Source organism: Labeo rohita, chromosome 19 (genome assembly GCF_022985175.1).
Source record: "Labeo rohita strain BAU-BD-2019 chromosome 19, IGBB_LRoh.1.0, whole genome shotgun sequence".
NCBI lineage: Eukaryota > Metazoa > Chordata > Actinopteri > Cypriniformes > Cyprinidae > Labeo > Labeo rohita.
In genome coordinates this window covers 15900260-15927300 of record NC_066887.1, presented here as the reverse complement: position 1 = coordinate 15927300, position 27041 = coordinate 15900260, and the positions used below count along the sequence as shown (strand labels likewise).

General features: G+C 34.5%; 1 protein-coding gene and 1 long non-coding RNA gene across 2 annotated transcripts; one reads left to right on the top strand and one right to left on the bottom strand.

The window, feature by feature from the left end:
- Window positions 1-917: 917 nt before the first annotated feature.
- On the bottom strand, window positions 918-26333 carry col9a2 (procollagen, type IX, alpha 2). The gene is made up of 32 exons (XM_051136953.1): window positions 26025-26333; window positions 24277-24351; window positions 23575-23610; window positions 22586-22648; window positions 21907-21960; window positions 21625-21660; window positions 21381-21404; window positions 20574-20627; window positions 20318-20371; window positions 19927-19977; window positions 18490-18546; window positions 18082-18135; window positions 16351-16404; window positions 16136-16189; window positions 14394-14447; window positions 14252-14305; window positions 14069-14122; window positions 13926-13979; window positions 11522-11575; window positions 10987-11031; window positions 10815-10868; window positions 10680-10733; window positions 10542-10595; window positions 8756-8827; window positions 8325-8360; window positions 8151-8195; window positions 8027-8059; window positions 6080-6226; window positions 5524-5578; window positions 2355-2543; window positions 2181-2258; window positions 918-2098 (listed from the first exon to the last, which is right to left on the bottom strand). The coding sequence occupies exons 1-32, from the start codon at window positions 26094-26096 to the stop codon at window positions 1893-1895; spliced, it is 2076 nt and encodes a 691-aa protein (XP_050992910.1). The 5' UTR covers window positions 26097-26333; the 3' UTR covers window positions 918-1892.
- LOC127181935 (uncharacterized) lies at window positions 4959-9941 on the top strand. The gene is made up of 3 exons (XR_007829836.1): window positions 4959-5110; window positions 8171-8210; window positions 9824-9941. It is a non-coding gene; the product is annotated as an uncharacterized LOC127181935 (long non-coding RNA).
- Window positions 26334-27041: the final 708 nt, after the last annotated feature.

Below are 27041 nucleotides of genomic sequence, written 5' to 3'. Positions count from 1 at the left end.
TTAATAAGCAATTTAAAATGTTTATTATTTAAAGGTATTTATTTAACTTAAACATATTAATAAACAGTAATTTCCAACTTATTTTGGACTCAACGAGAAATATAGTAATTTTTAAGCAATAGTTGAGTTAAATAAAATCACCCAGAAGGGTGGGTTTGGTCATATTTCACCCACCGTTGGGTTGTTTTTAACCAAGCATTTTTTTAGAGTGTAAGCAGCTAGTTATTAGTGAGAATTGGTCCCTAAAGTGTCACCAAAATAGATTTAAAATGATTTAAAAATTTAAATACATTTAAAACAATTATTTTACTATATATATATATATATATATATATACCTGTGTGTGTATATATATATATATATATATATATATATATATATATATATATATATATATATATATATATATATATATATATATATTCTAAGTAATACATGCTTTATACATATAATTACATTGCTTACATTTTAGAATAGGATCTTATTTGGAGGTCCATGGCATTGGAAACCCCTGGTCTAGTGAAGTAATTTGTAAAGGTTTTTTGCAGTATCAGTGTCTGATAGACCCTCCCATTCCACATATAGTTTTATCAGTTAAATAAAAACTACATTATTCAGATATTTCAGACTAGTTAGACTATTTATTCTACAAAATGGTTGAAGTATGCAGCATTAGTACACAACTAGTTTAAGCCATGATGACAGAGAGTATTAGGAAATTATGAATTTCTAACTGCTGAGTGCTGTCATTGACCAGAATTAAGAATTTCACAGACCTGTGACATAAAAAAGATGTAAAGGAGCAATACAGATACTTTATTAAAACAAAAAGATGTGTGAGATCCAGAAGAGAGAAAGCAAGTTCTTCAAAAGTTAAAATCGTTGTTCCTCTCAGATGTTCACGATACAGAAGAACATTGAGTTTTACAAAACGTTCCTTTTTATTGATTGGGGTAAATCTGAACAACCAGGCAAGAAAACTTGAGTGTTTACAGACGAACCAAAAAAGAACAATAAATAGTCTGTTAATGAAGATAATCAGTTCTTCTCTAAGTACATGACACACAGTATCTTGGAAGTGGCATACAGGTTTGTAATTCACCAGAAAGTTTGAGCATTGTGTGGAGTTTGATCCTGAATGCTGATTAAATTCATTAACTTTGGATCTGTTTTATATTCTAAACCCACCCTGTCCATACAAAATTAATACACATTTACAAAGATTTACAGCATGGAATCGAGGATAAAGTTAATGGGAGCACGTCGCCATCTCACCTAGAAGAGCAGATCAAAGGCATTGCTTCAAGGCGCAGACAGGCACAATATAAAAACAGGGACATAATGTACACATGAGGTATCCACTCGGTTCACTGAAGCACAAGGTAAATGAATCTTTTGATAAAGTAGCTTTAAATATTTTTTATTGGTTCAATTATAGGGGAATTTCCTGGCATGTAAAAATCTCATCACCATCTTTTATCTTTTAGAAGTTTGGATCAGATGCATAAAACAAATAATAGTTTTTAAAAAATCAAGAAAACAAAACAGCACCTTTAGTTTTGAGCATCATTCTCACAGTTCTTCAAGCCCAGGGTGCATGATGATGATGTCATCAGTGATGTCACTAGCAATGTTCTGACATCTCTACTGTGAGGTGGGACAGAGCAGTGGCGGCGAACATTGCCAACTTAAAACTTCCTTTCCGTAGATGTTAATCATACATAAACATTCCTAATGCATACAAAAAGCTCACAATATTAGCGGCTGTTCCCTCCCCCCTCACAATGTGTCCATTGAAGGCCTGTGTGCCCCTCTTTCCATGCTTCTTCCCCTTTCTTTGTTTCTTTCTGACTCTTTCCGAGATGTTCTTATGCCCCGCTAGAGGGCTTGATTTAAGTGGATGGGCCCTTCACTGTTCCCGCCTCTTGTAGTCTGGGAGAAGTATAGGCGGACGCTGCCAAACATGCAGCTGCTTCACAAAATCCAGGAAGTCCAGAAGGACCAGCTTTTCCGGGGCGGCCTGGCTCACCCGCTGCACCCTGTGGTCCTCGCTCGCCTGGCCTGCCGTCACGTGCCACACCATCAAGACCTGGAGGACCTGTGAGAAAACAAGATGGGCTGCTGAGTAAACCAGCTTGCCTTTGGACAATTCAGACTTTACCGACAGACTTTGAACTTACCTTGCAGACCAGGTGGTCCTGGTTGGCCAGGATGTGGTCGTCCAGGATCTCCTCTCTCTCCCTTTGCACCCCTCTTTCCTGCAAAATGGAAACATGGGGGTGATTAATACAGTAATGAGGTTGACTGACAGTATTTTCTGAAGAGCAAGATGTATATTTAGAAAGTTTATTAACCTTTAAGACCGGTGTTTCCTATCTGGCCTGCGGCTCCGATCATTCCAGGAATGCCACGGCCGCCTGTCAGTCCATGAGGACCCTGAGGTCCTGGAGGTCCAGGTGGTCCTGGAGGACCTGGCGGTCCCATCACACCTGCTCCACCCAGCACCGCTCTCTTAGCGCTCACTGCTACCGCTGCTAACTTCTCTGTCAGGAGAATAGAAGAACATGAAGTTCCACGTAAGATTATTAAGATCATAAGTTGAACAGTTAAGAGTCTTTCATGCAGAGCACGTTTTGGTGTCTAAAAACACCAATTAAGAATGAACAAAAAAAAGTCTATTTATCACATACTTAAATAGAAAAACTACAGAAAAGCAGCTTAGTAAAAATGTGAAAACTTGGGATGCAAGTTTTTCTTAAAGGGGACATCGGATGCAAACTTCACTTTTACATGGTGTTTGCATGTAAATATGTTAGCAGTATGTTCACTCTTTTTATTTTAATCTCCAAATAACCTAACCAGTCTCAATTTTCAAGCCGTTTTGATTTTCTGAGCAGTATGATGTCATATTGTTCAGGCCCCGCCCACAACCACTGATGGACTGTCCCGTATTAGCATATTCCCGCCCTCAGCCAGTTGTACTCTGTCCACCGTTTTCTCTGCACCTGAGCATCTGCAGAAACAACGTCTCGTAAGTAATGCAGGCGCTTGTAGTTGGATATAAAAAGGAACATAATGGTGCGTTCACACCAAACGCAAAGCGAATATGTGCATCGCGTCACTTGTTGTAGATTACTAGCGGGATGTTTTTCATGTCACTAATGCTAATAAAATACAACTACCACTACTTTTAATTGTTTTCTATGCTCCAGATACCTTTATCATAAATTTCAGGCTACAGTAACGCTCTCTTTCATTTTTTGATACAAAAAATTGGCTTGCGTGAGAACAGTCAAATTTTTTTTTAACTTTAATTTGAGGCGATCTGCATTGCAGATTTCATGTCATTCGTGCTGCCCAGCGCAAATTCACATCTATTCGTGTCTTTGCTTTACTCTCCGGAATAATTAAATTCACGTTTGGTGTGAACACATCATTAGAGTCTTCATTAGAGTCTTCCCAAAATCAGAGCCACTGAGGACGCAGTGGATTAGATTTGTTTTTAATTGTAACACACCACTGAATGCACAAAAAAAAAAAAACAAGATGGGTGGGGTGAGCAGTGAACGGAGCTGTTTCTGACAAGGTAAAAAGGGTGTTGTTTTGCACAACCATTGAGGAATTTTAACCGAAGTATGTAGCAAACATTTCATGAAAACCCTAAAAATCATACCATTTTCCTTGGGGAAAATAGGCATTCGATGTCCCCTTTAAAATTTTAAATTACTTAAGGGGAATGTTTTATAATGCGGTATCATGTGTGAACCATGAGAACAATGGTAACATGTCAAAAACATTCTTTTAACTTGAGTGCTGCGTTTTTAGAATAGGGGTATTCACACATACGTTTGCGTTAAAAAAAAGTAAGACGTACGTAGTGAAATGGGGGAAAAATGCAAGGCCTCAAGACATTTTTTTTAAGTTGAAGATGCTGCAAAAAACACAAGCCCACAGTCAAATATGTGTATCTAGAAGCCTGATCCCATTATGAAAATACCTGTTTTCGCAAGACGCAAAATATTTAACGCCATGTATTTGTGACATATTTGATGTGAAATGTCCACTGAGTGGTGCTAAAAGAGTGTTCGTTTTTTGCCCCGTAACAGATGAATGTACATATGGTACGTGTCAACGCAGTTCTGACTTGAGATGTCAGTTGAGTGGCGCTATAACTCTGTGCTGTTTTAAAATAACGTACCATCTGTACTACACCTGATCGTATGAACAAAAGCAAATGTGATGTAAAAACACAATCGCAAGCATGCCGTTTTAGCTTGTTTTTTGATCCCTCATTTTTCATCTCGTTCACCGTGAGTCATGTTTTTCATGGGATTCGTACCCAAAGATTCCGCATCCTAAGTCCAATTCTGTGCTGGCTGAGCTACCGAGGAAGCATTGTGGCTAGAAGGAATACACCTGCTGCCAGAAACGAACAATAAAATAAATGTTCTACCTATTAGATGTGTTTTATCAACGTCTACACCTACCCCAACCCTAAACTAACCCATTACAATAATGCAAAAACAGTAATTATTGAGCTGTAATCATAAATGTGTACAAAAGCGATTACGAGTGCTTGCTGTTTTACTGCCTCTAGTGTTCATTTCCATTGCAAACTGCAGTGACATGTACTAATTGGTATGTATTTCGCGTCTTGCGAAAAATTCCCACTGGTACATTTTCGTCATGAGATCAGGTTGCCATCTAGCCTGTTTACAAAGAAAAACAATGGGAAAGTAGAACAGTGTAATGGAAAAACATTATTCCCCTTATTCGCAATTTTGCAAAGAAATCATGGAGGTCAAACACATCCATCTAGCTCAAGTTTACATAGAACAACATTGAAAGAGCAGCACAGTGGAATACAGAAATGTCTGATGGAGGTGTTCAACCCTAAAATAAGTCCCTGCAAATAGTGTTGAACCTTAGCTTAGCACACAGTCACATCTCACCGGGTGTCCTGCAACATTGGGTAAATATCATTAAGATAGCAACCCAGAGGTGGACATTCATCTGTTGACCAGTTCTCAAGGTGTCACAGTGACCAAATCTCCACATCTAATCTGTTTTCCAACGGGGAACGAGAGAGGAATGCTTCCCCTCGCTTTAGGTGAGTGTGCGGGTATGTATAAGCGACGGTATGTTTGCAATCGCAGGCTGAAAGGCTGAGGGATTACATTGTGAAATGGCAGGAGCCAGCGGAGGTTATCGCAGGCCGGTTCAGGTCATCTCTCTCTTGCAAAACAGACGGTCAGAGAGCACAGACCGACAATCCCAGAGAAAACGGAACGGTGTGCAAGTCAATTTTGAACAGCAGATAAATAGCTGCAGACTACACAGTCCGCAGTGTTTGGCAGAAAACTGTCCCTGAGGAATGATGAGTTGCGCGTTGATACATTTCAATGGATGAAAAGTATGGTGTAGATTTAGCTCAATAGATTACAGCTGCCCTCTTCCTGACACACAGATTGCAGCCAATTTGGATCGCAGCCGTTTGCAGAAAGAACAATGATTGTTACTCACCTTGAAGCATCTTTAGGACCACGTCAATGATGTGTTGATCTGTAGCATCACGACCCTGGAAAGTGAAATGAGGAAAGCACACAAAAATAACATTATGACATCGGATAAATAACAGTTTGGCTTTCTTTCTTGTGTGGAAAACAAAAGAAGATATTTAGAAAAATGTCCAAGCTCCTCCTTTTCATATGACCACAGCTGTTCCTTTGAAAGGAGCATGTTAAAGCTGAACATCTCCATTTAGATTTAGGACAGCATATTGAAGAGTAAATGATTTTATTTTTGTATGAACTATCCTTTAAAAGAGTGAAAGAGAAGTGTCTGAGCCAATCTTCCTCACCGCTAAGAGTTCTCATTATTTTCTGCAAGTGTTTTTCTATTGTGCTGAGCGCTGTATGCTACTGCAAGCTGTCTGGCTGGTGCAACATTCTGGCTTTGTTGTAGTGAAAGCAAGAAATGCTGCTCTCTGGTAAACAGAGTTGTTTGTTGGCTAATGTTGGTTGGGAATTCTGTGATGGAAATTGTTCTTGAGGGTTTGTTGATGCTGTTCAACACTCACAGGTGGTCCTTGTATTCCTGGCATCCCTGGAACTCCTCTTTCTCCATGTAGGCCACGTGGACCAGGTAAACCTGCAGGACCCTGGTCTCCTGGTTTACCGGGATCTCCGGTAGGGCCGTTGTACCCTTGATCGCCGGTCACACCTTGCTGTTAATAGAGGAGGCAGCAATTAACAAAATAAAGAAATGGGGATGTTCACTACTGATTGTTTTATAGGATTATGCTGAAGATAAAAAATACAGAAAAAAATTATTTTTTTTTTAATATTATTGTAATTTAAAATAACAGTTTTCCATTTAAATATATTTTAAAATATAATTTATTTCATTGATCAAAGTTGAATTTTCAGCACCATTACTCCAGTCTTCAGTGTCACATGATCCCTCAGAACTCAGTCTGATATGTTGATTTATTTCAATGTTGTAAACAGTTGAGCTGCTTAATATTTTTTGGGACCTGTGATAGTTTTTTCTTTTTTTTTTTTTCAGCATTCTTTGATTAAAAAGTCAAAAAGAACAGTGTTTATTCAAAATAGAAATTTTGTATTACAATATACACTACTTTTCAAAAGTTTGGGTTCAGTACATTTTTCTTTTTTTAAAGAAAGTAATAGTTTCATTCAGCAAGGATAAAGTAAAGACTTACAAGACTTACATAACAGAAAAGATTTCTATTTTGAAGAAATGTTGTTCTTTTTAACTTTTTGTTCATCAAAGAATCTTAAAATGTTTACAGGAAAAAAAATTAAGTGATTTGCATCGATTAAAAACAAAAATAATCCAGCACAACTGTTTTCAACATTGATAATAAATCAGCATATTAGAATGATTTCTGAAGGATCATGTGACACTGGAGACTAGAGTAATGGCTGATGAAAATTCAGAGCTGCGTCATAGAAATAAATTATATTTTAAGGTATATTAAAATAGGAAATCAATATTAGAAATTGCAATAATATTTCAGAATATTACTGTTTCTTTTTTCTGTATTTTTGATCAAATAAAATTTAATTGTATATATTTATAAAATAAAATAAAAATAAACACTCAGTGAATTAAAATGTTACAAACCTACTATCAATTACAAAGCAGATAATAACAATTATTATAATTTATAATAATTATTTTAATAATTTGACAATCTGCCAAGACTCATACTGAGGATTTTTTCCTGTAACTGCCTCATAAACCAGCGTTATTTTAGCATTATTTATATGCTGTTTTTTTTTTTTTTTTTTTTTTTTTTTTTTTGCAATACACTTAATACATTTACATTAAATATTAAAGTTTTATTTATATTTAATTATTAGCAATTTTATTATTAACTATATCAATATTTTTAATTAGCTTTTATATTTCATTTATATTTTTTATATTTCATTTTCTGTTTAGTTTACACTATGTATTAGTAATTATGTAATTTTTATGTGCTTTTGTCGTTTATTTTAGTTTAATATTTCTATTCAGATTTCATATTTTAGATTTTAATTTCATTTTTAGTTTTCATTTTAGTATTTTGACTTATTTTATTTCAGTTTAATATTTTTTTAAGTTTTCATGTAATATATGTATGTGTGTGTTATATTATGTATGCATTATTTGATTTCAGCTTTACTTCAGTTACCAAAAACAAATATTTTTAATCTTTACATTTAATTTTAGTTAACAATAACAACAGTGATGTAAATACGCCCTGTTCATCGTCTTCCATTTGTAGGACAAAAAATAAGTCCTGCCCTGATCGCACACCACTGGTTGGGGCAAAAGTTGACACGTCAGATCTCATAAAACTGGGACGCATGAAGTATTTTAAAGTAAAAAAAAAAAAAAAATGACACAGTTCACCTTTGTCATGTCCTTCAGCATTGTAAAACAAACTACAAAATTTGATTCTAACTAAATTATATATTTCACCTAGCATTATCTGTGTTCTTCACGCTGTCCTTACCTGTCCCTTAGGTCCGGGCTCCCCAGATTGTCCCTGTTAGACGGAGACATGCAATTTTAAGATGAACAGAAGTCCTCTGGAACCAATCTATTTAATAAACGTGTCCGACTACAGCCTTATTTACCTTCTCTCCTTTCTCCCCAGCCAATCCCTCTACACCAGGATCACCCTGTGGAATAAGCAGGTGAGATCCATCAATGTCACCTTCAGTCGTTATCTTTTATGATGTGGACTGTGATGTATGGTTTCTATTTCACTCCATAAATATGTGTATGTATTTATCCGAGGGTGTACTCACAACGTCTCCCTTTGATCCCACTTTGCCTTGGAATCCCTGTAAGGAGATGCAATTGTACATCAGATATCTCTCAGTGTCAGGCCTAATGGGTGAGGCGCAGGGAATTTACTGTCGGTAATATCTTATTTTACCGTAAACTCGCCGAGCACATTAAATCAACTGGCTTTTACCGCCAATATTCAATGTATTAAACGGCAAGGATATTGTAGATTAAGGGACAACAAACATTAAAGTGTCCATAAGAGGATATTTCATACTGAATTGAGGGGTATTATTTGGAAACATGGACATGAATTATCTAAGTGCAAAGACGTCCTCTAGCAAAAAGAGTCAAATCACGAGTGAAGACTGCCCCCATGTGGTCACTTCAACATTCTGTCAGGAAGACAGTTTGTTTGTCCCTTTATTAGTGTGTTTATATGGTCACAAACCTTATCACCCTTAGTTCCAGTTAGCCCCTGAGCACCTGGGACACCCATGGGTCCCCTCTCTCCTTTACCGCCCTGCAATTACAACAAGGAAGACAAGTGAAGAATTGACAGATTATATATACATATATAAGTATCCCACAATTTTCAAAGCAATAAATTCTCATTAGTATGTCATTACATTTGATTGATGGGTATTTGGTATTTTGGTATTTTGGCACGGGTATTTGTCGCAATTGCCATTGTATGGGTCAAAATTTTCAAATTTTCATTTATGCCAAAAATCATTAGGATATTAAGTAAAGATCATGTTCCATGAAGATATTTTGTACGTTTCTTACCATAAATATATCATAACTCAATTTTTGATTAGTAATATGCATTGCTAATAACTTCATATGGACAACTTTAAAGGCGTTTTTCTTAATAATTTGATGTTTTTGCACTCTCAGTTTCCAGATTTTCAACCAAATATTGTTTTATCCTAACAAACCATATATCAATTTAACGAAAATTTACCCTTATTTTGTTTTGTAGTCCAGGGTCACATTTGTGCTGATGGGATAAGTATTTTTTTTAAATTGTCAATTTATTTGAACATTATTTGTATAATGCATTATAAAGGTATTCATATTCTATATTGTAGAGCATTATGTTGTTTAATAAATAACTAACATGCATTTATATTTTCAGATTCCATATTACATCTAAACAATTTTTGCATTATGCTTTCTAAAGGTGTAATAATAAAAAAAGATAAATATTCTAATGTATTTTAACTGTACAATTATTCATATGAGTTCATTAATACATTAAAAATACTGTAACAATGCATTATATAAAATATAATTCATACATAACGTCATATATAAAGACTTTCGGTGTTACCAAACATATTTTTTAATTATTAATTTATTATTATAGACACATTTTATAGACTCACAAAAGACAATTTCTTTGTAATTTATGTTTTTGGAATTTATATTTTCTAATTTTTTTTCCCCCTATGAATATTTGTTTTTTTTGTAGTTTTTGTTTACATTTATTTAAACAATTCTCCAATATTTACAGGGTTTCTTGGACCCTGGGACTCCTGATTATAGACCAATTCGTTTTTTGTTGGCGGAACCTATCTGGTGGCAGAAAATGACAGTTTTTCAGTAGCAGTCTATGGAAGCCATGGAATAAAAGAATAAAAAACAGGTAAATCTGAGTTTATATTTCATATCCTAGACTTTATTCCTAGATTAATCGAGGATTATTTCGAGAGTTCCTTGACAAACTCGTTATTGTTGAGTTAAATCGAGTTATAAAGTCTGAACTTGCATTTGTCAGAAAAATAGTCTGAATTGTGCGATAAAGTAGGTAAATGTTATGTAAAATGTTATAAGTTGAAATAATATTTCATGCTGTAACTGTAGGGCTATGATATGTCCCCTATGAGCTGCATATGTGAATATTATGTAGACCTATTGTTTAAATCAAATTTATGCTTGAAAAGTAGAGTAATCATAGCAGGTTTCATCCATAATCTGTCTAAACGTCTGTGTTTAGCTTTAAATGGCATCTCTGACGACAGAATTCTGTAAAAATGATTCTGAAATCCAAAGACACAACACCACATTTTTTTTCTTATTCCAAGGATTTTCCCTGATTCCCTCCACTTGTTACCAGTGTTTTTCAGCCACCATAATGCACGCACAGCTTCAAGTGAAGTAACTGTGTCATCTACTACAATAGCAGAAAAATAATTGTGAATAAATGTCTTAAAAATAATAAAGAAACTTACAGGTGAGCCAACAATACCAGGAGGCCCAACTGGTCCTCTTTCGCCCCTGTCACCCTATTGGACATAAGTGAAAAGTTAAGAAAAGAGAGTTTCCTTCCATGTTAATGATCTGATTTGTCAATGAGTACGGCCACTGACCTTTAGTCCTGGGACTCCCTCCATGCCAGCTTCACCTGGAGGACCAGGCTCTCCCTGAGAGAATGGGAAACATAATGAGTCACCAGAAAAACATTTGGATTATGCGTGAAACTGTCCTTAAATGATGAGTCATACTTGAGGTCCTGGAGAACCTTGCATTCCCATTAATCCTCGGGGTCCAGTCTCACCCTAAACTCAAGAGAACAAATAAATTGTTGAAAGAGCAGAATGAAGTACTAATGGATAGTATAGTATCAACAAACATTCAAAAAACTGGTATGGTTCCACAAAAACTGCACGATCTCACCTTAACTCCTATTTCACCCTTGGCTCCAGGCATACCAGGCAAACCCTAAAAAATACGAAGAACTGCATGAGGAATGAATGTAGTGACCCCTGCAGACCTCCTTGGAGAGCTTCATGTCTGTCCTCTACTCTGTGCTGATATCAGAACAAGGCTGCAATAACTCATCCTGTTAGCGAGGGCGCCTGTATTATGGCTCGCGCAGGTACGTTGTGATGTTTTGTATCATAACCAGCATGCTCCATTACCCCAAGTCACCAGAGGAGTCATGTTTGATGATGATGAATAGTTAATAGCAGCAGCAATTTCAAGGTGGTTTAGGCTCCAAAATAGTCAGGGCAAGAATGTCACACTAGGACTGTAGGCAGAAAAAATACTAAACTTTTACCTTTTTTTTTTTTTTCTTTTAATCATCCTCATTTAACAAAGTGAACACAATGGACAGATTTGGGGAGGATGGGAAAGGGTTCCTTGCACATCTAATGCTGACAATTACTGCGTGTATGATATGGAAAATGAAGTATGAAATTGTACTTACAGGGTCTCCCTGGAGACCAGGAGCTCCAGGTCTTCCATTTTGTCCTGTAGCACCCTAAAATAGATGAACACACACACACACACAATTAAAATAAATAGCAAAATAATAAATGGTAGTGTCTCCTCAAAATTTTGGATGAGAAAAAATTCATAGTACAAAAACAAAACAATGCAAATAATCCAAAATATGAAAAAAAAAAATTGTTTTTCTAAAGTAAAACTGTTCTACAGTGACACAATCGGGGAAAGTTAAAGTGGGAGTCCACGTCTCTCTCGCCTCCCCTGAGCCCATTGAATTTTAACAGACCCCCTAAAGCATGGGGTAAATTTGGTGGGGGGGTAATTGAGAATGAATGGGAGAAAGTTACATGAGAGGAGCCAATGACTCCATTGCGAAATGTTTGGATATGACTGGTTACGATAGGTTATGATTGGTTCAAATGATGAATCCCACCCTCCTGTGTTTGTGCACTTTCCGTGTTTGCAAATCAGTCTGAATGAACAATATAATGGCGTTAATGGGAAAACTGATTTAAAAAAGTAAGTAAACAACACAGTCAAAATCTAACTTCAAATCGCCTGAAAACATGATCTGTGGGCGGTTTTTTAGTGAGCAATCAGCTTGTTGAAATTAAAGGTACATCTCCTCATCTGTGACCAGTGTTTAACCAAGTTCTAATGACTCATGATGATGAAGTTTATTATGAAATAAACAAACAGCTGAACATCAGTTCATAAATATAGACTATAATTGTTTAAATAAAATTTATTGTTTACAGCTGAGGTAAAAAGTTTACATACACCTTGCAGAATCTAAAAAAAGTTCATCACTTTACCAAATTAAGAGGGATCATACAAAATGCATGTTATTTTTTATTTAGTTCTGAGTGAATAAGATATTTCACATAAAAGACGTTTACATAAAGCCCACAAGAGAAAATAGTTGAATTTATAAAAAATGACCCTGTTCAAAAGTTTACATACGCTTGATTCTTAATACTGTGTTACCTGAAAGATCCACAGCTGTTTAGTTTAGTTTAGTTTAGTGATTAGTTGTTCATGAGTCCCTTGTTTGTCCTGAACAGTTAAACTACTGCTGTTCAGGTCCCAAAAATTCATTGGTTTTCCAGCATTTTTGTGTATTTGAACCCTTTCCAGCAATGACTGTATGATTTTGAGATCCATCTTTTCACACTGAGGACAACTGAGAGACTCATATGCAACTATTACAGAAGGTTCAAACGCTCACTGATGCTGCAGAAGGAAACACAATGCATTAAGAGCCAGTGGGGTGAAAACTTTTTGAATTTGAAGATCAGGGTAAATTTCATTTATCTTGTCTTCTGGGAAACATGTAAGTATCTTCTGTAGCTTCTGGAGCTACATGAAAAAAAAAGATATTTAGGCAAAATAAGAAAAATGCACACATCTTCATTCTGTTCAAAAGTTTACACCCCACTGGCTCTTAATGCATTGTTTTTCCTGCTGTAGCATCAGCGAGCATTTGAACATTTTGTAATAGTTGCACATGAGCCCCTCAGTTGTCCTCAGTGTGAAAAGATCTCAAAATCATACAGTCATTGTTTGAAAGGGTTCAAATACACAAAAATGCTGAAAATTTGTGGAACCTGAAGGATTTTTCTGAAGAACAGCGGCCAGTTCAACTGTTCAGAACAAACAAGGGACTCATGAACAACTATTGCTAAACAAAAAAACAGCTGTGGATCATTCAGGTAACAACACAGTATTAAGAATCAAGTGTATGTAAACTTCTGAGCGGGGTCAATTTAATAAATTCAACTATTATTTATTTTCTCTTGTGGGCTATATGTAAACATCTTTTATGTGAAATATCAGGTCAGTACTAAATAAAAAATGACATGCATTTTGTATGATCCCTCTTGTTTTGGTAAAATAATTAACATTTTGCAGATTCTGAAAGGTGTATGTAAACTTAGCAACTATAACTTGTTACTGCCATGAGTTATTATTTTGGAATAACTGCTTAAACACTAAACTTGCTTTTAATAAACAGAATAGCCTATTAATTATTAATGTAAAAATACAATATAGATTTTTATTCTGGTAGTGTAAGTAATGTTTATTTAACTAAGAAAATATGAGTGGGACATGAATATACATTTAATTAAAAAACTTGAAAAAATGTGAGGACTTCGCCTTCTCATTTCAGAACCGCTGCACATCACTGGTAAGTAGGCGTATAATAACCAGGATTATGAACAGTTAACTAGTCATTATTGATAAAAATAAACCCCTTCAGAATGATAAAAGACTTGCTCGCTCTGTCTAACTATGCATTTTACTTTACATATGTCATGTGTCTCCTTGAGTAATGATGGCTGCTGTGGGAATTGATTTAAGAGATGAAAAAGAGCCATTCATACCTTTATTCCTGGGATGCCAGGAGTACCATCTTTTCCATCAATTCCTGGAAGACCCTGACAATACACATTAATCAAAAGATTAAGAGCATACGTTTCGGCGACGTGTTTTAAATTGCATTTAAATTAGCAAGCTTTTTACTTACGTTCTCTCCCTTCTTTCCGACCACTCCCTGAGGCCCTCGTACACCACGCTCTCCCTACAACAACAACAACAACAACATTTAGGTAATTAATAGGTAAATGGATGAAAAGTTTGATAAATAACCTTGTAGAAGGACAAATTAATAACAAAATTAATAGATGGGAATAATATTACAGATATGTACCATGTCGCCTTTGTCACCTGGCTCTCCAGGTGGTCCTTGGGGTCCCTCTTCACCCTGAAATGCACAGTAAGATTATCATTTTTAAGTGTTTTTGTGTCAGCTATGAAAATGTAATGTATTCAAACAAGACTTGCAGACTTACAGGGCGTCCAGGGATGCCAATTGGTCCCGAAATGCCTTTATAACCACGTGGTCCCTGTCACAGAGATTGCAAATCACTTTTAAGTTTTTACAGATTGTAAAACAAAGTTATAAAAATCCAGTCAGTGGAGATTTGCTGTCCTACAAATGCAACTGAAGTTGTGCAATGTTTGTTTATGTTCCACTGGGTTTTTTCAGAATACGATAAAACACATGCATGCTAATCAACCCGTACGTACAATTCTGTGGGGAAGCTAAAATAAGCTGTATGCGCTTATATTTAAAGCCACCTGCCAAAATTATTGTCTCATCTCACACACAAAGACTGTGTAATAAAATTAGCCACAGATTTAATGGACCAAATCCACCCAACCTCAGTTATAGATATGCTAAAGGTGTATTATTTGTAGTCATGTCTTCAGCTCGATCTTCTGTATGGTTCTCCTGTGTTATTTTATTATTAATTAATTATATACTTTGATAATATTTATTTTGTTATATTTTCAACCTTTATTTCATGAAGTTTTAATATTTATTTAGAAACTTTGTGCTGTTTTATATTTCTATTTATCTTACATTTATTTTAGCGTAAACTAATTTTAGTTTAGTTAACTGCCTTCATAACATTTCTAATAAAGTTTTTTAACCTTAAGTTTTCCATCTAATATTTACATTTCAATATTACCACTTTATTTTAATTAAAAAGTTCATAATTTTACTTTTTAGTGAACAATAGTAAAGCTGATGTTGTCAACTGCTCTTTATCCCCTAATACACTATCAGTCAAAAGTTTTTGAACAGTAAGATTTTTAATGTTTTTTTTTTAAAGAAGTCTCTTCTGCTCGCTAAGCCTGTATTTATTTAATCTGTAAAGTACAGTAAAAACAGTAAAAAATTGAAACATTTTTACTATTTAAAACTATTTTTTTCTATTTGAATATATTTTAAAATGCCATTTTTTCAAATGCCTGTGGTTTCAAAGCTGATTTTTTAGCATCATTACTCCAGTCACATGATCCTTCAGAAATCATTCTAGTATTCTGATTTGCTGCTCAAAAAATGTATTGTTATTATTATTATTATTATTATTACTTTTGTAACATTATAAATGTCTTTATCATCACTTTTGATCAATTTAAAGCATCCTTGCTAAATAAAAGTATTAATTTCTATTTTTCTATTTTTCTAAAAAAAAAAAGAAAAGAAAAAAATTATACTGACTCCAAGCTTTTGAATGGTATAGTGTATAATGTTACAAAAGCTTTTTTATTTCAGATAAATGTTGATCTTTGGATCTTTCTATTCATCAAAGAATCCTGAAAAAAAAAATGTACTCAACTGTTTTAAATATTGATAATAATAATTAAAAAAATGTTTTTTGAACAGCAAAATCAGCATATTAGAATGATTTCTGAAGGATCATGTGACACTGAAGACTGAAGTAATGATGCTGAAAAATTTAGCTTTGATCACAGGAATAAATTACATTTTAAAATATACTCAAATAGAAAACAGTTGTTTTAAAAAGTACAAATATTTCAAATTTTACTGTTTCTCCTGTATTTTGGATCAAATAAATGCAGGCTTGGTGAGCAGAAGAGACTTCTTTAAAAAAAACATTTAAAATCTTATCGTTCAAAAACTTTTGACTGGTAGTGTATTTCTCTTTAGACTGGTCAAAATCATACTTTGTGTATCAATAAAGAGATAACTAGTAGTAGTATTTTGGGAACTGTGACTTACCATCTCTCCTTTGGGCCCAACCATTCCTGGATACCCTCTCAGACCCTGTGGACCCTGAAGTGATTGTGGTAGAAAGAAGCAGATATTTTATTTCACAGGAAATCTTAAGACCTTCATAAAAGTTACTACTCAAATTACTTGCCATGATGTAACAGCAACAGAGGCTTAAATTAAAAATGTCTAAAGTCAATCTGGAACAGAAATAAATACATTACTGGAGGGCCTGGTATTCCTTGTTCACCGGAGATGCCGACTTCTCCCTTCACACCCTAAAGATGAGAATACAAGGGTGAAACAGATACTTATGTGATATTATGTGGTTTGTCACTTCGACGTTCTTGCAAAAGTTATTTTTACTGGTTGCACTTCAGATATGTGTTTTTGAATTTGATAGTCAATCTTAAAGTCAGCACTTCCCAAAGACTCCCAACTTGAGCTTGGACAGTCGTGCTCTGCATTACGGGTAAATCCGCTCTGTCCCTGTAGTCCATTCTAATGTCCTTGTGGGGCTCATTAAGTCTGATTAATTCACAGCGCAGTAGCTTCTCAGTACCTGCCGGCCCCCTTTTTCCTTTCATCTGGGTCAATGTGTTCTGTCTGTGACTCACACTCAGATTAGAGGCAGTTATATGCCTTAAGGGGCTTCATTAACACATAATCCTGCTCTGCTGATAGACACTGTGTTTTGGGAGAGATACTGGGGCACCTTAAATGATGATCTGGATGCTTAATAAGAAACATTGTTTATTTAACTTTACCAGCCAATCAGTATGTCTGTTGCTCTCTGCATTGAACGATATGAGATTTATGAAGTTTAAAGTTGTAGGGGGACATGTCAAATGTAATTTTATCATTCAGAGGGGTGCTCACATGCGCCCCTTTGTGGTTACAAAGTGTACACACCACATTCTTGAATAGAACAATCATAACGTTTTAGTATGAAAGCAGACCAACAAAATAACAAATGAATGTTCAAATTAACATTTTTAATTTACTTATTATTATTATTATTATTATTATTATTATTATCATTATTATTATTATAATGAGGACACTATTGTTGTTGTGGTAACACTTTACAATAAGTTTATATTAGTTAACATCAGTTAATGTATTATTTACTAATATTAACCGACAATGAGAATTACATTATTATTTAATAAATGTATAACTTTTCATTGTTTGTTCATGTTAGCTCAGGTTCATTAAGTTATATTCACCAATACAACTTTTGTTTTTAATAATGTATTAGTTAATGGTAAAATTATATTAACTAAGATTAATGCTTTAGAAGTATATTGTCAGTTTAAGTTAATTAATAATAATAATAATAACAATAAACTTATTTTAATAATAATATATATATATATTTTTTAATTTATAATAGTAGTAGTAGTAATAGTAGTAGTAATTATTATTATTATTATTATTATTATTATTATTATTATAAATACAAATAAAAATAATAAATATTATTAATAAATATTACATTATATAATATATAATGTATAATATTACATATATAATATTAATTATATATATATATATATTATAAATTAAATAAACAAATTACTACATTAAAATTTATATAATATTTGTAATGTAATATTTACTTTTTATTTATTCAGTATTTAATATTTTAATGTATAATAACAGTAATAAATATTATTATAAATAAAAATATTATTAAATAAAATTATTATTATTATTATTATATGTTAATTATATATATATATATATATATATATATATATATATATATATATATACTTTGTATATATATAATTGAATTAAATATTTTTATTTACAATAATAGTAATAATAAATACCATTATTATTATGATTAATATATATATATATATATATATATATATATATTTGTTTTTTGTTTTTTTTTATAATAATTCTAATTATTCTAACAAACATCATCAGAAAGTAAAACATACCACTCCTCCGATGCTTCCTGGATCTCCCAATACCCCAGCACGACCTTTATGTCCCTGTGAGGAAAAACAATTCATGGTCCGTCATTAAAAAAATCTACCATTTTGTAAAATGATTTAGAAATGCCTTTTGGTCAATGCATCATTTCACGTACTGGTATAGTAACAACTATGATGCAAAACACTTATGTAGTCATAGTGGATGGACCTGCTTGTATTGTTATTTTTTTATTTATTTTTTTATTGTGTGCACTATAACAGCAATAAAGTACTCAGGGCTGTGTTATTTTGTGAATGTAGCCATGGAGAAAGTGGTTGCAGGCTTTTGAAATCCCTTTTAACCACATGCTTTAGTAGTGTATTCATTCACAACAAAGACATTTGGGAAAAATAAAAAAAAAAAGTACTGACCTTCACTCCCTGTAGGCCCTGAGGACCTTTCGGTCCAGGTGGACAGTTGGTTGGACACTAGAACACACATCAGCAACATCGAATTAAAACAGTGCAACACAGGCTAAGCAATCACTGTCAGATCCGTTTAACTCAAACCAACAAAGCTGAGTGAAAAAGTGCGTTGAGGCCTTGGATTTTTTTTTAAACTAGAGCTCAGACCACCAGCCCTCTAATTACAGTAAATGGATGATAAGGATTGATCCAGACAGAACAGGGCTCCAGCTGGGCGCTAGGCCGGAGGAGAAGCAGTCAACCAGTCTGCCACGTGATCCCCCCAGTGCTGAGCAGACTCTTGGCAGGCTGGCTGCAGATCACAGCCCTGGGACCCGCTCTGCTTTTTGATCCAGAGAGGTGCTAATGGGCAGAAGCCTTTGATGGCACCCATTTAATGAAGCTCATTAGGAAAATCTATGAACACTGAGATCAATAAGGGGTGTGTAAGGTCTAACGGGCCACACTCTTGAGAGAAACCAAATACAGAGGCCTGGTTCTGAGAGGATGAATATAAGAAGAAAGACAAGAATAAGGATGTATTAAAGATATTTTTGATAGTTTTATTTATTTATTTATTTTTAATCATGACCTCTAAATTGTTTGTTCCCAAATAAAGTACTGTGAATGACAGTAAATGAATCAACTTTACAACCAAATTCTCTACAACAGCTTTTTAACATCAATATTTTCAAACTTAGTCCAAACCTAATATATATTCTTATATACTTTATGCATAAAAAAACTTTCTTAAGAATTGTTGTCCCCTTTTCTCTAGGAAAAAAATACAATACTATAAATATTAAATGCTAATATATATCATCTTATCATATTCAGAAGTAAATTAAGGATTTAAAATTTAAATTAGATTTTAACTTTTTTCTAATTAAGATTTTTATTATCATCTTTTCATGTTCATAAGTATATGTATCTTATTTTAAGGATTTTTAAATGTTTTTACTGGAAAAAGTGAAAAAAATTGTAAGGATTTCAAGGATTTCTTTATATATATTTTTACAAAAGACTAATTAAAATGTATTAAAAACTTATTTTTGCAGTGTAGTCAACACTTTTATTTAGGAGGCTTAAAGTTTGCAAGTTTGTATTTATTATATATATATATATATATATATATATATATATATATATATGTACACACACACACACACATTTATTTATTTACCTTTACTTTTTCGTGAAATCAATTTTACCTAAACTCGGACCTCCTCCAAATACATATATATATAAATATGCTTATATATACATATATACACACTTTTTTTATTTAATGTTATTAAATGTGGTTGGTTTGGTTTAAGGCTTGAAGAGCCTTTTTATTTTATTTTATTTTATAAATATACTTTAGAAATCAGCTGTGGCACTATCATGCAGACATGATCTTACCTGGAAGTCAGCACTGCCTTCCTCTAAACCCAAAAATTTTCCTGGTGGACCCTGAACATGACACAATGAGATAAGAAAATAATGAGAAAGATGATATAAATGCAGGTGGTTCGGAAGCAAAAACTATGTTGGGAGAGTTTATTTATTATGAAGTAATACAGTTCTGAAGCAGATCCCAAATGCATGCCTTCAAATGAAATGAAATAAAGCAGAAAATGAAATAAAATGTGCGCCCAGAATTGCGGTAGTTATGAGATGAGATGTCATTTTACACTGTTCTGACACTGATTTATTATCAGCCCTACAGCTTTATACAGAGAATTGGATTTTGTGGTTTGACTTGAGAAGACTACATTTCAAAGTGAAGGCAATGAAGCATTCTGTGACTTACCGGTTTTCCTGGAGGTCCGGGTAATCCTGGAGCTCCAGGACTTCCCATGTCACCCTATGGGATGGGAGATTTGAGCATCAATTCAGTGATCCTTTTAATTACGTTGGTTTGCTGAGAGAAATTTTGTGATTAAAATTAAAACTATTCAAACTACAGACTTAGCTAGTGACAAAGGTCAAGTGCGAAGAGTATTCTTAACCATGAAAGATTTGTAAACTGTCAAGTAATTATGAAGATGTATTCGAGCGAGACCCACCTTCGGCCCAGTAGGCCCAATTTGTCCGGGCAGCCCAATGGGACCTGCTGCTCCCTGTAATGAGATAATGAACAGTGAAATGAGATACTTGTTTATTAATCTAATACATTAATAAGAGTGTGCTGCTCAGTGGGCTAAGATGCCAAGAGGATTCAAAAGGATTTGTATGGTTTGCTCTGCAAAAGCTTTTAGTACATGCAACATGTTTTTAAGTGCACCAATCATATGTGACCCTGGACCACAAAACCAGTCATAAGGGTAATTTTTTAAATTGAGATTGATACGTCATCATCCGATGAATAAATAAGCATTGATGTATGGTTTGGATGAGATACAACTGTTTGAAAATCTGAACTCTGAGGGTGGAAGAAAATCTAAATATTGAGAAAAATCGCCTTTAAAGTTGTCCAAATTAAGTTCTTAAGCAATGCATATTAATAATCAAAAATTGTTGTAATATATTTACAGTAGGAAATTTACAAAATATCTTCCTGGAACATGATCTTTACTTAATATCCTAATGAATTTTTTGGCAAAAAAGAAAAATCAATAATTGTGACCCATACAATGGGTGCACATATACCAGCGCTACTTATGACTGGTTTTGTGGTCCAGAGTCACATATTATTCTCACTGAAACAGCATTAGAGAAATACAAATCAATTTGGCTATAATACTTAAATTTGGTTATATACTTTCATTTAGGGTCCATTGGTGCTTGGGTTCTAAATAAAAGAAGGATAGAAATAGGAAAGAAAGGCAAAGAAAGCAAACTAAGTTAAACAGATTATGAACTGGGTTACTTACAGGAAGTCCAGGCAGTCCAGGCCCCTGAAGGTAAAAAGAAAAAAAAATTATTAGCAACACACCTTAAATGTAGTCCATTAATACAGGAATACAGTTTGTAGAAATACTCAAAAATACCAAAAATCAGGAATTTTACTATTTTTGTACTTCAATGTCACCTGTTGAATAGCTGGAGTAACTGCAAGTGGTGGTCTTACACCATTATTTTTGTTCAACAAATTCATAACATATTTTTCATACTTACAGGTCGCCCTGCTGGTCCACCAGGCCCTGGCTGACCCTGTGAAAATGAATAAAACATAATGTGAAATTATGTTATGTTAGAATACCAGAGACTGAAAGGATTATATGTTATTCATCATAGTCTTAATGTGCGTATATGATATTCATGTTATTCATAATAATGTTTTCAGTTGTTGTCCTCTATTATCACTTGTTAAACATTAAATTACATGTTATGTGTGTTTGTTGTCCAAATGATGATCTGCATGAATATACATTGAAAAATAAAATATTACTTCCTGACCTTTGGTCCAGGACTACCACGAGGGCCCCTCTCACCCTTAGCCCCAATCAAACCCTGGAAACACAGCAGAGAAAAACAAGCCCTCTGAATAATAATCAGGCAGTACTTATTTATATGGAATCATTGACTGGGTCATGTTAACACCTCTAAGGAGAGTTATGCAGGTCATTTATAAGCAGAACATTTACAGTAATATGCAAATATCCATGTGCATATTCTCATTCAGTACCGAAACTTTTGAAAAATACATTTATACATAGAAAGTTCCTCAGAATAACAATCTAGTGGGAGAAAAAAAAAACAAACAGGGATTGGGATTCCAGAGCAGATTAACCAGAAAATCCAATTGAGGAATGTTTGCTTCCTAGCATGTGACTGAGAAAGTCTTGCTCATTAGGACTTACATCCTTTCTCAGTCTCATGCCAACACTTCAAAGCAGAGGTGTGAATAAACTTCAACAGAACATGATTTTAAATGCCATTGTTCATCATAAAACAAATGTAGTAATTAAAAAATGGGATTTTGCTTCGACAGGATGCTGAAATATACATTATTATTCACTTCCAAATGACTAACTTAGGGAGAAACTGTGTTTTTCCCCCCACAACTACATTATGACTGATCTATAACCTTATGAAAGTCCATAATTGTAATTTATTAATTGTAGGTGTCACTCACATCAATGCCATCCTCCCCTGGAGATCCATCAGGACCAGGCTCACCTGCCTCTCCCTTTTGACCCTGTAAAGTGGTTCACACAGGACAAACACTCTTGCTTATTCGAGTATTATGACTTTGATACAAATTTTTGAATGGTAGTATAAATCAGGGTGGGAAATTAACTAAGGCTTGTGGCAAAAAATGCCACCAAAATGAATAAAAACGCCCCACAAAAACAACACAAAGGGGCAAAAATCCCCCCGCGTTATTACACAACGTATCACGGCTGTCATGATTAAAACGAATTATGAAAATGAATAAATGAAGTGTCAATTCGCGTTGACTACGTTTAGATTGGCTCACACTACGTCAGATTGCTTTTCGGCGCTGTTTTGTGCAGCGATGAGCCTTAGAACCAATCAAACTTGTTTCTGTTGAATTTAGGAATGCGCTGGCCAATCAGTGGCGCTTAGATTAATCAGCGTTGAAAACGCTGGAGCTGTGTTGTGCGCATGCTCGCGAATTTCCTCATTATAAACATAGCGGTGCAGATACTATGTAAATTAAAAAGATTTCTTAGCTTCAGTCATTATAACAGGAGGTTTAGACTAGACTAACGTCACGCACAGATGAAGCCAGAATGTGACATGCCCATAACGCAGGCACAAAACAGAAACGTTTATATATTGTTTTCTATATCGATATTAATAATCATTACTATAATATAAAGAGCAATAATCTACAATAATGATTTTTGTCGTAATAATGCAGCCCTATGAGCTCCTCTTTTTAACATGCATAACTTTAACAACAGTTTAAAACACTGATTAAAGTAATTGAGTAAATGCAAGTATTTGACATTAAAGACATCATAGTATGGTGATTATAGGAAAAAAATTGCCCTCATGAATGTAAAAACTGCCCTAGAAAATCAATTATTGCCTGTTAATGAAAAAGTAAATTTTAGATCCTGGTATAATAATATATAAATATTAGCTACTACTTACTGCTGGTCCAGGAGGTCCAGGAGGACCCTTTTCACCCTGTAAATTGTATAAAAAACATGAGCAAAGAGAACTGGGAGACAGCAAGCCAAAACAAAGTAGGACAAATCTCTAACAGCACAAAAAAAAAAAATCCAGTTGCTTCTATATGGCATTAATAATTATGCTTTTGCAAAAAATGCACCACATTAAAGTACAGTACAACAAATCACGAACTTACTAAACGTAACAACCTCAAATTCTCACTGCCTCTGTTAAATTTAGCATGTTAGCATAGATCCAAACTGTAATAAATTATACGTATAACGTATGTTTCTCTATGCATTTATCACTATTCATGACTATGAAATCTAAATATCCTGAAATAATAGAGCATATGGAGAAACCATGGGGAATCCTGTTTCTGTTTTTGCTGTGCAATGGATCAGTTGGGCCTGTTTATCCTGTTGAGTGTCTTTATACTAAATCCAACCTAGGCCACAACTGTATCAAATAACCAACATCTAGTAACTCTCTCTCTGTCTCAGTATGGGAAAGAGGTAACCTCTAACAGAACCTTTTTGTATTATTATTTATATTTCTTGCGCCCTCTGTTGGCAAGATTTTGCTAGTGCAGATGAATACAAGGCTCATGATACAAGGTGCACAATGCCTGTCTTTGTACCAGCTCAACGTGTGGTGCAGCCAGGCAGCTCAAATACTCACATCAATGCCGTCGGCACCGGGAGTTCCAGCGGGACCAGGGAGACCAGGGGGGCCCTGCGGTCCGGGTGGACCAGTCTAAAATGAAACGCATAGAAACAGTTTCAATTTAATCCTTACTTAAGCCTGTTTACTGAATGCATTGACAGATGCTTTTAAACAGCATTCTGTATTTAACTTCCACATAACAAATTATTATCATATTATGAAGTCATATCATATTGTTGACAATAATTAATAGCAATTTACAAAGTTAGGTGAATCCCTCTAGAATGCAAGTCTAAACAAATACTGCCTATATTGTTTGGTAATGCTTGTTATGATCTCAGATCGGTATTATTTTAATACTGTTTATAATACTATTATAGTATATAATAATATTTGGATATATGTGACCCTGGACCACAAAACCAGCCTTAAGTAGCATGGGTATATTTGTAGCAATAGTCAAAAATACATTGTATAGGTCAAAATTATTGATTTTTGTTTTAAGCCAAAAATCATTAGGAAAGGTAAAGATCATGTTCCATGAAGATGTTTTGTACATTTCCTACCATAAATATATCAAAACTTAATTTTGATTAATAATATGCATTAAGAACTTCATTTGGACAAGTTTAAGAGGATTTTCTTAATAGCTTATTTATTCAGCTGTCAGATTATGTATAAATCTCAATGTTAAAAAAATTGACTGGTTATGACTTATGACTGGTTTTGTGGTCCAGGGTCACACATAAGCTTTTTTTATATTTGCAGTTTTCATTTTTTAATTTAAGATTTTTGTTGCATGCTTTTGTTTATGTGACTTTTAGTTTTAGATAGTCTTGTCTAGGACATATTTTTTATTTTTGTTAAAAAAAAATTAAAAAAAAGTGATGTTTTTATTTAATTTCAGGTTTGTTTCAGTGACTGAAAAAAAGACCTTTATTAGTTAACAATAACAGCACTGCCTCAGACATATTTATGTACTCAAATTTGATAGACAGAACAAGGTTTATGATGAAAAATAAATGAAAAGCTGAGACTGTGCAATCAGGGTATCCGGGGTGGGAAAAGAGAGGCTGGGAATGTTTACACAGACCCTCCCCCATTCAGCATCAAAGATACATCTATTTTTCAATACATTGCTTGATAAGTTGACTCAGAGTAAATGCACATTCATTAAATCCATTGCATTTTATGCATATGAGCTGCATGCAAACACTTGGCTGAGGTGGTCCTTCTAAATGTGACATATATGTGTTATTCAGTTTCAGGTTCTGACTGTTTGAATAGCAGCTTCTGGCAGCTGTGTATTTTCAATGGCCTCTTTGTAGTCTCTCCTTTTCTACCTTGTCCTCTCTCTGTTTATCTGTCTCATGTTCATATTTTATTCAGCAGCTTTGCATTTATTCATTTCATTTACTGACTTGTTTAAGCTTACAGAATCAAAAGATAACTCTGACTGAAGATAGTCTATTGCTAAATACCAGGCCTCTTGTATCTGCATAATGTAGAAATCAATATAATCCACTTTGGGGAAACTTCCAGAAGATCAAAAAACTCAAAAGTCTTGCAACTTTGAGGATTGTAAGTCTCCAGTATCACCAAACTAGTGAACTAATTACATGAATTTCATCTAAAGAACTTAATCTATTGACAATCCAGTCCAATCCACTGTGAATCACATCTCAGTGTTCTCCAAGATGCAAGATCTCATTCTCAAGATCATCCAGCACCAAGAAAAAGTAGACAAGCGCAGCCAAACTCACCACTTGCGATAAGGCCAAGCAGAGCGCCTGCAACAGGACCAAGCTTCTGAGGATGAAGAAGAATCTAGCCATGGTGAAGAATCGCTACTCAAAATCCAGTCGTCCCAGCGGTTCTTCCAAACCTTGCCACCCTCTCTCCTGGCTTCTCAGCCCAGGATGGTGGATCCAGGGAAAAGAAAGGTAGGTGTGTGTATGTGAGTGTGCGTGCTGTCCAGGACAGGGAAGAAAAACACAGTGGCAGGGACCTGAGGGGAGGAATGAGAGAGGTGTAACCCAGCCCTACAGCCAGCCCCTGAGAACTCAGGGAGCTCAGAGAAGCAAACGCACTGAGGACCGGACAGACCTGAGAGGCCATCACACGCGTGGGAGGCGGAGACTTCTGCTGATGATTGTCCATGCATCCAGCAGAGCTCTAGAAAGCTGACTGGACACAGCTGCGTTTGCGTGTTTCTCACGCCCACATTACTGAATACCTCAATAGATTGTTGAATATGTACGCTGGACATCCAGTCGTTGACTTAGTCTACGGGCTGTGGAGCTTCTGGACAATGGAATGTTTGTTTTTGAGGCTAAATAAACAGATACACAGGTCTGCATTGGGAGGTTTGGACATGTAGCTGTAAAAGGACAACACCAGCAACGTTTCTTAGGTTTTTTTTTTGCTACAACATTTAACTAGCAGTCTGATCTCAAGGTGATTTTTAATGAATGTGTGAAGTCAGTTCCCCACTTGCATACTAGCAGTGGCCCACAAAGTCTGATGACAAAATCAACATAATTTGGTCAATTGTAAACGTTATATATGCAAGATGTCACACTTTTTACTATAGTGAATATTTCTCAGGGTGGATTTATTTAACACTTTGTGTTTATATTATAGATTAAACACCTTGTGACAATAGTGGGGCATGTTGTCACACTATATGGTGCAGTGTTATTTTAGTAGTATTAATATACTAACATAGTACTATATATATATGTGTCTTATATGATTGTATATGTATGTATATTTGTTTT

Coding starts and splice junctions, on each gene's coding strand:
- col9a2 (XM_051136953.1), bottom strand. CDS start 26,096: ATGGCTAGATTCTTCTTCATCCTCAGAAGCTTGGTCCTGTTGCAGGCG. Junction 13,980..14,068: donor TCGGAAAGAAGGGAGAGAAC/GTAAGTAAAAAG, acceptor GTGTATTGTCAG/GGTCTTCCAGGAATTGATGG. Junction 10,596..10,679: donor AGGGAGTCCCAGGACTAAAG/GTCAGTGGCCGT, acceptor TATGTCCAATAG/GGTGACAGGGGCGAAAGAGG.